Below are 14410 nucleotides of genomic sequence, written 5' to 3' on the forward strand. Positions count from 1 at the left end.
CAACTATATTAGATAATAGATCCTGTTCAGAAACATGGAACAAAGGCAGGTACATAGACTTAAGCCACAGATCTCATTGAAAGACGGTACAGCCTCTGGGGGCTGAATGGCCTAGTTCTGTTCACAGACTCTTAAATTAATGATCTGGGGTTTTCAGTGGAGCTTCATACTTATCTCCATGTCAGAGAGACATAAGAAACCGCAGCATGAAGAGACCATTCATACCATCGAGACTGGTCCCTCATTCAACAAGGTTGAGGCTGATCATCGACCTCAGGTACAGATTCCCATCCAATCACAAGCTCCTCCAATTCCCTTGGCATTCAAATATATTTCATTCTCTGACATTATCAACTGCGCATCACATGGGTTACAGATTCAATGACCGAAGCAAATATATTTCCCCTTAGTTAGACGGACAGAGTAGCTGAATGCATGACTGAGGAGCTGGTGTATGGGAGAAAGATTCATATTTTTGGATCATTGGAATCTCTTTTGGGGTAGAAGTGACCTGTACAAGGAGGACAGATTGCACCTAAATTGGAAGGGGACTAATATACTGGCAGGGAGATTTGGTAGAGCTGCTCAGGAGGTTTTAAACTATTAAGTTGGTGGTGGTGGTGGTTGGGCGGGGGGGGGGGGGGGGGGAGGTGAAATGTGGACGCTGGGACCCAGGGAGATAGTGAGGAAAGAGATCAATCTGAGACTGGGCCAGTTGAGAAAAGAAGCAAATCAAACAGTCAGGAACAAAGCAGAGAACAAGGTAGGTCAAATAAATTAAACTGCTTTTATTTCAATGCAAGAGACCTAACAGGGAAGGCAGGTGAACTCAGGCATGGTTAGGAACATGGGACTGGGATATCATAGCAATTACAAAGAAGTGGCTCAGGGATGGACAGGACTGGCAGCTTAATGCCCAGGATATAAATGCTACAGGGAGGACAGAAAGGGAGGCAAGAGAGGAGGGAGAGTGGCATTTTTGACAGCTGTACCAAGGGAGGATAATGTCAGATATATATCAAGGGAAGTTATTTGGGTGGAACTGAGAAATAAGAAAGGGATGATCACTTTATTGGGATTGTATTATAGACCCCGTAATAGTCAGAGGGAAATTGAGAAACAGATTTGTAAGAAGATCTCAGTTATCTGTAATAATACTAGGGTGGTTATGGTAGGGGATTTTAACTTTCCAAAAAGGCTGGGACTGCCATAGTGTTAAGGGTTTGGTTGGAGAGGAATTTCTTAAGTGTGTACAAGAAAATTTTCTGATTCAGTATGTGGATGTACCTACGAGAGAAGGTGCAAAACTTGACCTACTCTTGGGAAATAAGGCAGGGCAGGTGACTGAGGGGTCAGTGGGGGAGCACTTTGGGGCCAGCGACCATAATTCTATTAGTTGATGGAAAAGGATAGACCAGATCTAAAAAGTTGAAGTTCTAAATTACAGGAAGGCTAATTTTTGCAGTATTGGTAAAGAACTTTCAAAAGCTAATTGGGGGCAGATGTTCGCAGGTAAACAGACAGCTCGAAAATGGGAAGCCTTGAAAAATGAGATAATGAGAGTCCAGAGACAGTGTATTCCTGTTAGGGTGAAAGGAAAGGCGGTAAGTATAGGGAATGCTGCATGACTAAAGAGATTGAGGGTTTAGTTAAAAAGAAGGAAGCATATGTCAGGTATAGACAGGATAGATCAAATGAATCCTTAGAAGAGTATAAAGGTAGTAGGAGTATATTTAAGAGGGAAATCAAGAGGCCAAAAAGGGGACATAAGATAGCTTTGGCAAACAGAGTTAAGGACAATCCTTAATTTACGAATATATTAAGGACAAAAGGGTAACTAGGGAGAGAATAGGGCCCTTCAAAGATCAGCAAGACGGCCTTTGTGGGGAGCCGCAGGAGATGGGGGAGATACTAAACGAGTATTTTGCATCAGTGTTTACTATGGAAAAGAACATGGAAGATGTAGAATGTAGGGAAGTAGACAGTGACATTTTGAAAAAGTGTCCATTTTACACAGCAGGAAACGATGGATGTCTTAAAACACATAAAAGTGGATAAATCCCCAGGACCTGATCAGGTGGACCCGAGAACTCTGTGGGAAGCTAGAGAAGTGATTGCTGGGCCTCTTGCTGAGATATTTGTATCATCAATAGTCACAGGTGAGGTGCCAGAAGACTGGAGGTTGGCAAACATGGTACCACTGTTTAAGAAGGGTGGTAAGGACAAGCCAGGGAACTATAGACCAGTGAGCCTGACGTCAGTGGTGGGCAAGTTGTTGGAGGGAATCCCGAGGGACAGGATATACATGTATTTGGAAAGGCAAGGACTGATTAGGGATAATCAACATAGCTTTGTGCTTGGGAAATCATGTCTCACAAACTTGTTTGAGTCTTTTGAAGAAGTAACACAGAGGATTGATGAGGGCAGAGTAGTAGATGTGATCTATATGGACTTCAGTAAGGCATTCAACAAGGTTCCCCATGGGAGACAGGTTAGGAAGGTTAGATCACATGGAATACAAGGAGAACTAACCATTTGGATACAGAACTGGCTCAAAAGTAGAAGACAGAGGGCAGTGATGGAGTGACCAGTGGAGTGCCACAAGGATCGGTGGTGGAACCACTACTTTTCATCATTTATATAAATGATTTGGATGTGAGCATAAGAGGTCTAGTTAGTAAGTTTGGAAAGGACACCAAACTTGGAGGGGTAGTGGACAGCAAAGAAGGTTATCTTGGCCAATGGGCTGAGAAGTGGCAGATGGAGTTTAATTTAGATAAATAAGAGGTGCTGCATTTTTTGAGAAAGTAAATCTTAGCAGGACTTGTACAGTTAACGGTAAGGTCCTAGGGAGTGTTGCTGAACAAAGAGACCTTGAAGTGCAGGTTCATAGCACCTTGAAAAAGTGGAGTCGCAGGTAGATAGAATAGTGAAGAAGGCGTTTGGTATGCTTTCCTGTATTGGTCAGAGTATTGAGTACCGGAGTTGGGAGGTCATGTTGTGGCTGAACAAGATATTGGTTAGGCCACTGTTGGAATATTGTGTGCAGTTCTGGTTTCCTTCCTATCGCAAGGATGTTGTGAAATTCGAAAGGGTTCAGAAAGGATTTACAAGGATGTTGCCAGGGTTGGAAGATTTGAGTTATGGGGAAGAGGCTGTTTTCCCTGGAGCATCGGAGGCTGAAGGGTGACCTCACAGGGGTTTATGAAATCACGAGGGGACATGGATATGATAAATAGACAACGTCTCTTCCCTGGGGTGGGGGAGTCCAGAAATAGAGGGCATAGGCTTAGGGTGAAAGGGGGAAGATATAAAAGAGACCTAAGGGGCAACGCTTTCACGCAGAGGGTGGTATGTGTATGGAATGAGCTGCCAGAGGATGTGGTGGAGGCTAGTAAGATTGCAGCATTTAAAAGGCATCTGGATGGGTATATGAATAGGAAGGGTTTGGAGGGATATGGGCCGGGTGCTGGAGATGGGACTAGATTGGGTTGGGATACTTGGTCTGCATGGAAGAGTTGGACCGAAGGGTCTGTTTCCATGCTGTACATCTCTATGACTCTAGTTAAGCAAGGAGGCCAAAATTGCGCACAGTCATTGGTTCAATTCTAATTACACATTCACATCACATACTTGAGGCTAGTATCCCCAGGTGGGTATGGAGAGAACACTGCATTATCACAGTTTCAGTGTGAATGAGTGTTGTGATATAGGATTGTTGTCTTTCAGATGAGACATTAAACCAAAAGGTCCCTCTGACTGGATCACATCCCATCATAATTATTTGAAGTGAAGTTGGGAAGTCTCCCAGTCTTAGTTAATCACTCTCCTTCAACTACCTCCTACAAAAACAAAGCATCAAATCATTCATTCCCTCCATCAGGATTCTTTTAACTTGCAAAGTGGCCATTATAATTCCTCAAACCCTAGTTGTTTCTAACGTACAAGAAGATCACTTGAAATTTGCAGAGTTTGCAACATCAATAAAGAGCAAACTGAAATTCCAGCCCAAACCCAGAGGTGATGTAGAACAACGTACTGTATGGAGATCCTGAATTCGAGTGTTGAGTCCTGCAACAATGTCGTTCCTCTCCTGATTTGTACTTGGGTAAGGATAGACATGGCAGTGATAACTGCAAGTAATAGATTGCAATTACAATAGGATAATGCTAATATTTATCTACACAGGTATCACCTAACCATTACATAAAATAGATGCAAGCTCAATTCTTTATGTTTACACTGACATCACAGACAAGTTCTTCAGCAGTGAGCACTCAAACAGCTTGAATCCCAATCTTTGAGCAATGCTGCAACATAACTGACCACAAGAGAGGGGTGTGAGGCTTTCCCTTGATGGCTCCATCAGGATGGAGAGTTAACCTCATCACAGTGGAGACAGTGCTCAGCAGACTGTCCTTCAGGGAAAACCCTGTCTGGATATTAGGGCCCAGTTACATAGTTTGTGCTTACAATCATCAGTAAGCACCAATACAGCCCTGTTACCCAGTTATTGCTTGATGAATTTGTCTGATCGGCACTAGATTATAATCAGTTTATTCAAATTGTTGAATCAAACAAGATCAGTATCACTTAAAGCCATTTTAAAATTCAAATAAAATTAGATAAATATCTGAAAAAGAAGAATTTGCAGGGAAGAGTGAGGGAGACTGAGATTAAATTACAAAGTTCTCTCAAAGAGCTGACACATGCACAGTAACTGAATGACCACTTGTCTGCTGTACATTCAACAGAAGTATTTTCTCTTACCAATCGCAAATCTTCTTCACCTTCTGACCAATCTGCTCACCCCAGTATGACACTAAAAACACAACCCATTTCACATCGTCCCCCTAAATCAGAAACACTGATTAATAAGATATTTGAGAAAGAAGGGGATGAGAGAGATAGAAAGAGGAGGGGGTGAAAAAGAGGTGGTCATCGAGAGCGAGAGAGGTCGAGAGAGAAGTCTCGAGAGAGAGGTCAAAAGGTCGAGAGAGAGAGGTCGTGAGGTCGAGAGAGAGAGGGAGAGAGAGAGTTCGAGAGGTCGCGAGGTCGAGGGACAGAGATCGCGAGGTCGTGAGAGAAGGGAAAAAGAGATATAAATGGGGGAGATGGTGGAGAGAGCAAGGGAGAGAAAAAGAGGGAGATAGGAGGGACAGAATAGATTCCACATCACAGACAATACTCACACACTCTGGATCCTCGAGAGCAACATCTAATTCTTTGTATGTGAGGATCGTATAACCCTTACAGACTCTCCACAGCATCCGTTCAAAAGGTCCAATCTTCCATGGATGTATTATGCCTGCTATAAACCTACAGAGGAAACATTTCATAAAGGGAGTTAGAGAAATGGCTCTAACAAAAACAGCAGGATACAGTTTCTAAAGCATCTATCTCAACTGGTGTAAAGGAGCACATTTATGATAGTTAAATTCAAAAGCTGATCCCAAAAAAAATTCCAGAGATTTTGATTATTGAATCACTTCAAACGAATTCTCAGCAAAAGGAAACAAAATGAGGATTGATGACACATGTTCAATCTCCAAAGCATAAAGAAATTAGATTTATCTGTAAAAGTAAAACCACACATTGCTCAGAACCATATGACTGTCACATTCTTATTAGCTTCATATCCTGGAAAGCCAAAGAGCACAGAGCATTGCTGTATTTAACACAAATGTTGAGCTAACAACACTGCATTTAGGTAAGACATGACAGAGGGTGCTTCCAGCCAACAGCTTGGAGGATGACAGCATCATTACAGCACAGAAGGCCATTCAGCCATCATGCCTGTACTGGTTCTACTATCGAGTGCCAATTTCCTGTATATTCACCGATCTCCTTGCACACCATTTCTATCCAAATAATCATCCAATTTCCCTCTTGACTGTTTTATTTGACATGGCTCCACCACATTTCCAGGCAGTACACTCCAACCACTCACTGGGCAAAAAAAAGGTTTTTCTCTATTATCCTTGCTTCGTTCACACATTAAACCCATGCCCTCTTGTTTCTGTTCCTTTTATAAGCAAGGACTGCTTCTCCTTGCACTTACTCTGGAGAGGGAAACATCGACACACTCTTTCTCCAGCACTTTCTGTTTTTAGTCCAGACATGAGTCAATTATTTGATCTGATAACTGTTTTATAGAGTTTTCAGGTGAAGCAAACACAAGATTTACAAACTTCTGCATTATATTCCAACAATATATGGCAGCTGCTTGAGCTCATTTATAATTGCAACTCAAATTTAAATCCTTCATTCCAAACAATTTGGAAGTGGAATCAGACAGATTTCCTAACCAATGTGTTGTTCTCTTAATTCCAAAATAAACCTCCATTTCATTCATTTAAGGAATATGGACCAAACACAGGCATATGGAGTTAGGCCATACATCAGTCAGGATCAGACTGAATTGCAGAACAGGCTCAAAGGGGCTGACTAGCAGAAGGCACTCTGGTTGTGGGAGGTGAATCTGGACATTCCCAACATAGTGAGAAAGACTCTTTGCCAGTGTCATCATAGACTGGATTCAAAAACTTGGAGTGTCAGAGTTTTAAATTAAAATCCATTTTCACTGTCAGACCCCCAACATTCAGGTCTGTATTAATGATCTAGCTATGATATGATCCTTCTGTTAAATATAAAGTTTAGCTCTAAAACTAACCATGCCGCTTTGGAGTTAGATTTGATTGGACTCAGTTTTCCAGAGTGATTTTACATCGTGCTGCTGTACTCTTCTGCCTGTTTCGCACTCATACAGCTGTTAGCAATCCTTTATGTAGTTGTGCTGTTGAAAATCTAAAATAGGAACACAGGAACAGGAGTAGGCCATTCAGTCCCTTGAGCCTGTTCCACCATTCGAGATCATGGCTCATCTGTGGTCTAACTCTACATGCCTGTGTTTGGTCTATATCCATTAATAGATGCATGAAATGGAGGTTTATTTTGGAATTAAGTAATAAACATCTTGGACAAGAAATTTGTCTTATTCCACTTCTAAATTGTTTGAAATGAAGGATTTAAATTTGAGTTGCAATTATAAATGAGCTCAAGCAGCTGCCATACATTGTTGGAATGTGATGCAGAATTTTGGAAAGCTGTGTTTGTTTCATCTGAAAAGTCTGCATCTATAAAACAATTCTCATATCAAGTAATTGGCTAATTGTCTGGACTAAAAACAACAAGTGCTGGAGAAGATTAGCATCGATGGAGAGAGATAAACAGAGTCAACGCTCCAAATTACCTTTCTTTAGAACACTCCAATATTTTTGGTGCAAATATTACCATTTTTAGGCCAAAATCTGGAATTCCCTCCCTAAGGACATTGTGGGTCGACCCACAGCACACAGACTGCCGCAGGTCAAGGCAGCAGCTCAGCTCCACCATCTCAAGGGTAAATAGGTATGGGCAATAAATGCTGGCCAACTAATCAATGTCATGTCCCATGAGTAAATAATCGAAAAAAAATTCCCTTTAAATCATTTTCAATAATGTGGAGCGCCAGCAGCTGATAATCCAATGTTATTTTTGTGAAATGTGCAATACACATATTCAAATACAAGCTGAAATAAACACAATAATATAAATACCAAGTGCAGAGTGCATACAGTGTGGGAGTACTTTCCAGTCCAGCCTCCTATCTACTCAGCTCACCCAAAACACCATTAAGAGTCCCAGGCCCACACCACAACCATCCTCACTCCTGTCTTTGTTGACTTTACATCGGCCTCCAAGTAAGCCTACTGATGATTCAAAGTTAATGTTGCTAACAATTTTGTCAAAGACTTCCATCTTGCACTTATCAGGACAATTTACCAGAATTCCAAAATAAAGAGAAAACAACACTTATACTGATTGAGTGGAGTGTGCTAACTGGTTAGCAAGTTAAATCTGATCCATTGAGACATTGCTATGAAGAATATGCTAAATAGTGATGACTGGGTTATCTTTACTGGATATTCTTGTTCAGAAATTGGTTAAGTAGCTTTCTATTACTGTCGATCACAAGCTAACTTTCACTGCCAAAAATACACACTGCAATTCCTATAGTTTCATGCACAATACACTTGCCCTAATCACCAACCTGGTCAATATGGCCATAGATATTGATTTACATTGCAAACTTGATTATAGTGCTAAAATACAGCACATATTTACCTCACACATTCTCTAAGTTACAAGGTGCCATTTTATTTCTATTTGAAACAAATTCACATTATATTCTATAACACTTTTGATACTCTTGATAATGAAAGGAGTGAGGTAGCTGACAAAGTGCAATGGCGTACCCTAACTTGGCTCCTAGCCGCTGCATATTGGTATAGTCCATTAGTGGCTCTTTATCCAACGAAGGAAATTCCTCAAATTGAGTCTGGGAGGCAAGGTCAAGCTGAAGAAAAAAATAATAACATTTCAAATATCAGCAGAGGAAAGATGCAGTTGAGCAAAAGCAGTCTGACAAAAGAATCTCCCTTCTTCCACAGACTGGGCCCCATCATAGACACCTGCCAGTATTCTCGCTTTTCTATTGGGTAGTTGCCACACTAGGCTGGAATTCCCTCATGTTGCACAGTCCGATCTGGGGACAGTTCATTTTTTTGAGCAAGTTCTGATTTGTAACTTTAATTTCAAAGTCTGACAGTGCATCATCATTGCAGCCCATTCACCAGGCCGCAGTTGTTTTATTTTTAAACCTAACAATGTTCTCCATAAAGATGCTTTAAAATAAGTCAATGAATGTGCAACCTTTACAGACAGCGACAAGCTACTTTGTATTTTCTGTTTTAATTATCATTTTACAGAGATATAGTTTCAGATATTACATTCCTATTGTAACTAATTATTTTTACAGCAAGTACTCTTCTCAAACAGAACCAACATTTGAATGTAAGCTAAGTAAGTTATGTAATGTAGAATATTGCCTGGTTCTTTGGTAACAGCAGTAAAATAGTACATTTTTATGCTGTGAAATTTGCACCAGTATTATAGTTATATCCAGGGAGACTGTTGAAAAACAAGAACCTAACAAAGATAGCGAACACATTCATTTAAAATTCAGATCACTTAACTTCTTACAAACGATGTGCATTAAGCAAGAGTCAAGGACCTAGTAAAGATATGAAACTAGAGAGCTCTGGCTCCAATACTGAATCAATTTAGATGCAGATTATTGGGGAAACAAACCTAATTTTTCAGTATAGCAACAAAGTACTGCAGATGCTGGAAATCTAACATAAAACAATGCTGGAGAAACTCAGCAAATTTGGCAGCATCTTTGGAGAGAGAAACAGAGTTATTGCTTCAAGTTCAATGTAACAAAAGATCTATATTTAGGTCAGAGTTTCTGTAATTTCTTTTGTTCACTCCCATAGCAGCCGGGGATACAACTGATCCTGACCTGGGGATTAATTCACTTCTAAACTTGCAGAAACATCCAATACCTCCTCACTCCCTATGTCATTCGGTAAATCTGCAGCGGTACAGAAGGGGGTGTAGTGCATTCAAACTGGAATTTGCAAGAGTCTAAGCCCCATATGCTCCCTTTAGGGTGAAATGTAGGAACAACAAACGCAGGGAACCCTGGATGTGTAAGAGCATTCAAAACTGTACAAGGACAAAAAACAGGCTTCAGCAGGTAGAATGGAGGCAAGTCAACAAAGATCATAGTGGAATATGCAAAATGCAGGGTGGAACTTTAAGAAAGACAGCACGGATTTCTGGGAGAAGAGGTTGTGCCTCACTAACTTGATCGAGATTTTGAGGAAATGACAAAGATGATTGATGTGGGAAAAGTCATTATGTTGTCTATATTGACTTCAGTAAAGCCTCTGACAAGGTCCCTCATGTCAGCCTGGTCCAAAAGATGGAAGTCACATGGTTTCAGGGGTGACCTGGCAAAATGGATACAGAACTGGCTTAGTCATAGGAAATAGACGGGAGTGGTGGAAGGATGCCTTTTGGAATGGAGGGTTGTGACTAGACATGTTCCATAAGAATCAGTGCTGGGACCTCTGCTGTTTTACGATCTACATAAATGTTTTGGAGGAAAACATAACTGGTCTAATAAATAAGTTTGCAGCACTCTTCGGCGGGGGGGGGGGGGGGGGGGGGGTAAACTAATTTGGCAGGGGGATGGGATCCAGACTTGTAGTCCAGCAAGTAGGTTAGCTGTTTTTCACGATGTCCAAGAATGTAGGGAGGCTGTGGAGAAGGTAGCACTGACAGGGAATAATTGCAGACACAGAGATGGGCTCAAGTGTATATACTTCAACGCAAGGAGTATCAGAAATAAGGTGGGTGAACTTAAGGCATGGATCGGTACTTAGGACTACAATGCTGTGGCCACATGGAAACGTTGATAGAAGAGGGACAGGAATGGTTGTTGGAGGTTCCAGGTTACAAATGTTTCAGTAAGATTAGGGAGGGTGGTAAAAAAGGAGGGGGTGTGGAGTTGCTAATTAGAAATGGTATAATGGCTGCAGAAAGGCAGTTCGAGGGGGATCTGCCTTTGGAGGTAGTATGGGCTGGTCAGAAATAGGAAAGGAGCAGTCACCTTGTTGGGTGTTTACTATAGGCCCCCCAATAGCAGTAGAGATGTGGAGAAACAGATTGGGAAACAGATTTTGGAAAGGTGCAGAAGCCACAGAGTAGTAGTCATGGGTGATTTCAACTTCCCAAATATTGATTGGAAGCTCTTTAGATCAAGTAGATTGGGCGGGCCGTGATTGCGCAGTGTGTCCAGGAAGCTTTTCTTACACAGTATGTAGATTGTCCGACCAGAGGGGAGGCCATATTGGATTTGGTACTTGGTAACAAACCGGGACAAGTGATGGGCTTGTTAGTGGGTGAGCATTTTGGTGATGGTGACCACAATTCTGTGACTTTCACCTTGGTTATGGAGAGAGATAGGCACATGCAACAGGGCAGGTTTTACAATTGGGGGGGGGAAGGGTAAATACGATGCTGCAAGACAGGATCTGAGGAGCATAAGTTGGGAGCATAGGCTGTCAGGGAAGGATGTCGTTGAAATGTGGAACTTTTTCAAGGAACAGACATGACGTGTCCTTGATATGTATGTACCTGTCAGGTAGGAAAGGGATGGTCGTTTGAGGGAACCTTGGTTGACGAGGGAGATTGAATGTCTAGTAAAGAAGAAGAAGAAGGAGGCCTACATAAGGTTGAGGAAACAAGGTTCAGACAGAGCGTAGGAGAGATACAGGATAGCCAGGAGAGAGCTAAAGAAAGGGATTAGGAGAGCTAAGAGAGGGCATGAAAAATCTTTGGCGGGTAGGATCAAGGATAACCCGAAGGCCTTTTATGCGTATGTGAGAAACATGAGAATGACGGGAACGAGGGTAAGTCCAATCAAGGACAGTAGTGGGAGAGTGTGTATTGAGTCGGAAGAGATAGGAGAGGTCTTGAATGAATACTTTTCTTAAGTATTTATTGTTGAAGAGGAGAGTATGAAATGGACAGGTAAGCTAGAGGAGATACTTGTTAGGAAGGAAGATGTGTTGGACATTTTGAAAAATTTGAGGATACACAAGTCCCCCGGGCCTGACGGGATATATCCTAGGATTATGTGGGAAGCGAGAGAGGAAATTGCCGAACCGTTGGCAATGACCTTTTCATCTTCACTGTCAACGGGGGTGGTGCCAGGGGACTGGAGAGTAGCGAATGTTGTGCCCCTGTTCAAAAAAGGGAATAGGGATAACCCCGGGAATTACAGGCCAGTTAGTCTTACTTCGGTGGGAGGCAAAGTAATGGAAAGGGTACTGAGGGATAGTATTTATGAGTATCTGGAAAGACAATGCTTGATTAGGGACAGCCAGCACAGATTTGAGAGGGGTAGGTCTTGCCTTACAAGTCTTATTGAATTCTTTGAGGAGGTGACCAAGCATGTGGATGAGGGTAGAGCAGTGGATGTAGTGTACATGGATTTTAATAAGGCATTTAATAAGGTTCCCTATGGTAGGTTTATGCGGAAAGTCAGGAGGCATGGGACAGTAGGAAATTTGGCCAGTTGGATAGAGAACTGGCTAACCGGTCGAAGTCAGAGAGTGGTGGTAGATGGTAAATATTCAGCCTGGAGCCCAGTTACAAGTGGAGTTCCACAGGGATCAGTTCTGGGTCCTTTGCTGTTTGTAATTTTTATTAATGACTTGGAAGAGGGAGTTGAAGGGTGGGTCAGAAAATTTGCAGACGACATGAAGATTGGTGGAGTTGTGGATAGTGAGGAGGGCTGTTGTCGGCTGCAAAGGGACTTAGATATGATGCAGAGTTGGGCTGAGGAGTGGCAGATGGAGTTCAACCCTGTCAAGTGTGAGGTTGTCCATTTTGGAAGAACAAATCAGAATGCGGAATACAGGGTTAACGGTAGGGTTCTTAGTAAGGTGGAGGAGCAGAGGGATCTTGGGGTCGATGTTCATAGCTCTTTGAAAGTTGCCACTCAAGTGGATAGAGCTTGTAAGAAGGCCTATGGTGTATTAGCGTTCATTAGCAGAGGGATTGAATTCAAGAGTCGTGAGGTGATGTTGCAGCTGTACAGGACCTTGGTAAGGCCACATTTGGAGTACTGTGTGCAGTTCTGGTCACCTCACTTTAGGAAAGCTATGGAAGCTTTGGAGAGGGTGCAGAGGAGATTTACCAGGATGTTGCCTGGAATGGACAATAGGTCGTGCAAGGATAGGTTGAGAGTGCTAGGCCTTTTCTCATTGGAACGGCGAAGGATGAGGGGTGACTTGATAGTGGTTTATAAGATGATCAGGGGAATAGATAGAGTATACAGTCAGAGACTTTTTTCCCGGGTACAACAGAGTGTTACAAGGGGACATAAATTTAAGGTGAAGGGTGGAAGGTATAGGAGGGGATGTCAGGCAGAAAAGAGTTGGTCGTGTGAGGGAACCTTGGTTGACTAGAGAGGTTGAATGTCTAGTAAAGAGGAAGAAGGAGGCTTACATAAGGTTGAGGAAACAAGGTTCAGACAGAGCGTTGGAGGGATACAGGATAGCCAGGAGAGTGGTGGGGGCATGGAATGCGCTGCCTGTGGGAGTGGCAGAGTCAGAATCATTGGTGACCTTTAAGCGGCAATTGGACAGGTACATGTATAGGTGCTTAAGCTAGGACAAATGTTCGGCACATCGTGGGCGGCGGGGCCTGTTCTGTGCTGTATTGTTCGATGTTCTATGATATAAAGATTGGTGGAGTTATGGATAGTGAGGACTATGTTAAAGGATGTAGCAGGATATAGATCAGTTGGAGGCATAAGCAGTAAAATGGAAGATGGAGTTTCTTCCAGACAAATGTAACGTGATGGATTTTGGAAGGTCAAGTACAGGTGAAAATTATACAGTGAATGGCAGAACGCTTAAAGTATTGATATGCAGAGGGATCTGGGTGTGCTGGTCCACAGGTCACTAAGGGAGTAAAAGGGCCTGCGGCATGCTTGCCTTCATTGGAAGGGGCATCGAATATAAGTATAGACAAGTGATGCTGCAGCTTTATAGAACTTCAGTTAGGCCCCACTTGGAATATTGTGTACAGTTCTGGTCACCACATTACCAGAAGAATGTGGATGCTTTGGAGAGTGTACAGAAAAGGTTTACCAGGATGTTGCCTAGTATGGGGATTTTAGCTATGAAGTTGGGTAGACTGGGGTTTTTCCCCCTGGTATGCAGTAGGTTGAGGGGTGACCTGATAAAACGTTTATAAGATTGTGAATACCATGGATAGAGTGGAAAGTATGAGGCGTTTTCCCCAAGGTGAATTACTCGGGGACACAGATTCCGGGTGCAGAGGGGCAATGTTAAAAGTGATGTTTGAGGCAAGTTTTTCACACAAAGCTTGGTGAGCACCTGGAACGTGTTGCCAGAAGAGGTGGTGGAAACAGATACAATAGCAGCATTCAAGATGCACCTGGATGAATACATGAGTAGGAAAGGATTAGAGGGATACGGATCCTGTAAATAAAAACAGTTTTAGTATAGAGGGGCAAAATATATCAGTGCAGGCTTGGTGGGCTAAAGGGTCTTTTCCTGTGCTGTATTGTTTTTTGACAGGTGCATAGGAAGCAGCTGTTCCCCTGAGTCGAAGGGTTAATAACAAAGGGATATAATTTTCAGGTGAAAGGCAGGAGGTTGACAGGGAATTTGAGGAAAATGTTTTTTTTCACCCAGAGGATGGTGGCCTAGGTGGGAAGCCTCAGAACCTTTGAAAAGTACTTGGACGAGTATTTGAAATGTCGCAATATTCCAAGGCAAAAATAGAAATTGCTGGAGGAACTCGGCAGGTCTGGCAGCATGCATGCAGAAAAAGTAGAGTTAACGTTTCAAGTCTAGTGACCAATCTTCAGAACTGATGAAGCATCATCAGACTTGAAATGTTAACTCTGTTTATCTCTCTC

The 14410-nt window shown here is 42.4% G+C and overlaps 1 protein-coding gene across 3 annotated transcripts in view; it reads right to left on the reverse strand.

Annotated features, from left to right (window-relative positions):
- The window catches only part of LOC132826993 (V-type proton ATPase 116 kDa subunit a 2-like), a 90080-nt gene that overhangs the window by 45824 nt on the left and 29846 nt on the right, over window positions 1–14410 (reverse strand). For all 3 annotated transcript variants that reach the window (XM_060843307.1, XM_060843306.1, XM_060843308.1), the window contains exons 5-8: window positions 8298–8398; window positions 5193–5319; window positions 4771–4853; window positions 4040–4133 (exon numbers count right to left, since the gene is read on the reverse strand). In XM_060843307.1, the coding sequence (XP_060699290.1) occupies window positions 4040–4133; window positions 4771–4853; window positions 5193–5319; window positions 8298–8398 (405 nt within the window). The remainder of the gene's footprint in view (window positions 1–4039; window positions 4134–4770; window positions 4854–5192; window positions 5320–8297; window positions 8399–14410) is intronic.

Source organism: Hemiscyllium ocellatum, chromosome 24, assembly GCF_020745735.1.
Source record: "Hemiscyllium ocellatum isolate sHemOce1 chromosome 24, sHemOce1.pat.X.cur, whole genome shotgun sequence".
Taxonomy (NCBI): domain Eukaryota; kingdom Metazoa; phylum Chordata; class Chondrichthyes; order Orectolobiformes; family Hemiscylliidae; genus Hemiscyllium; species Hemiscyllium ocellatum.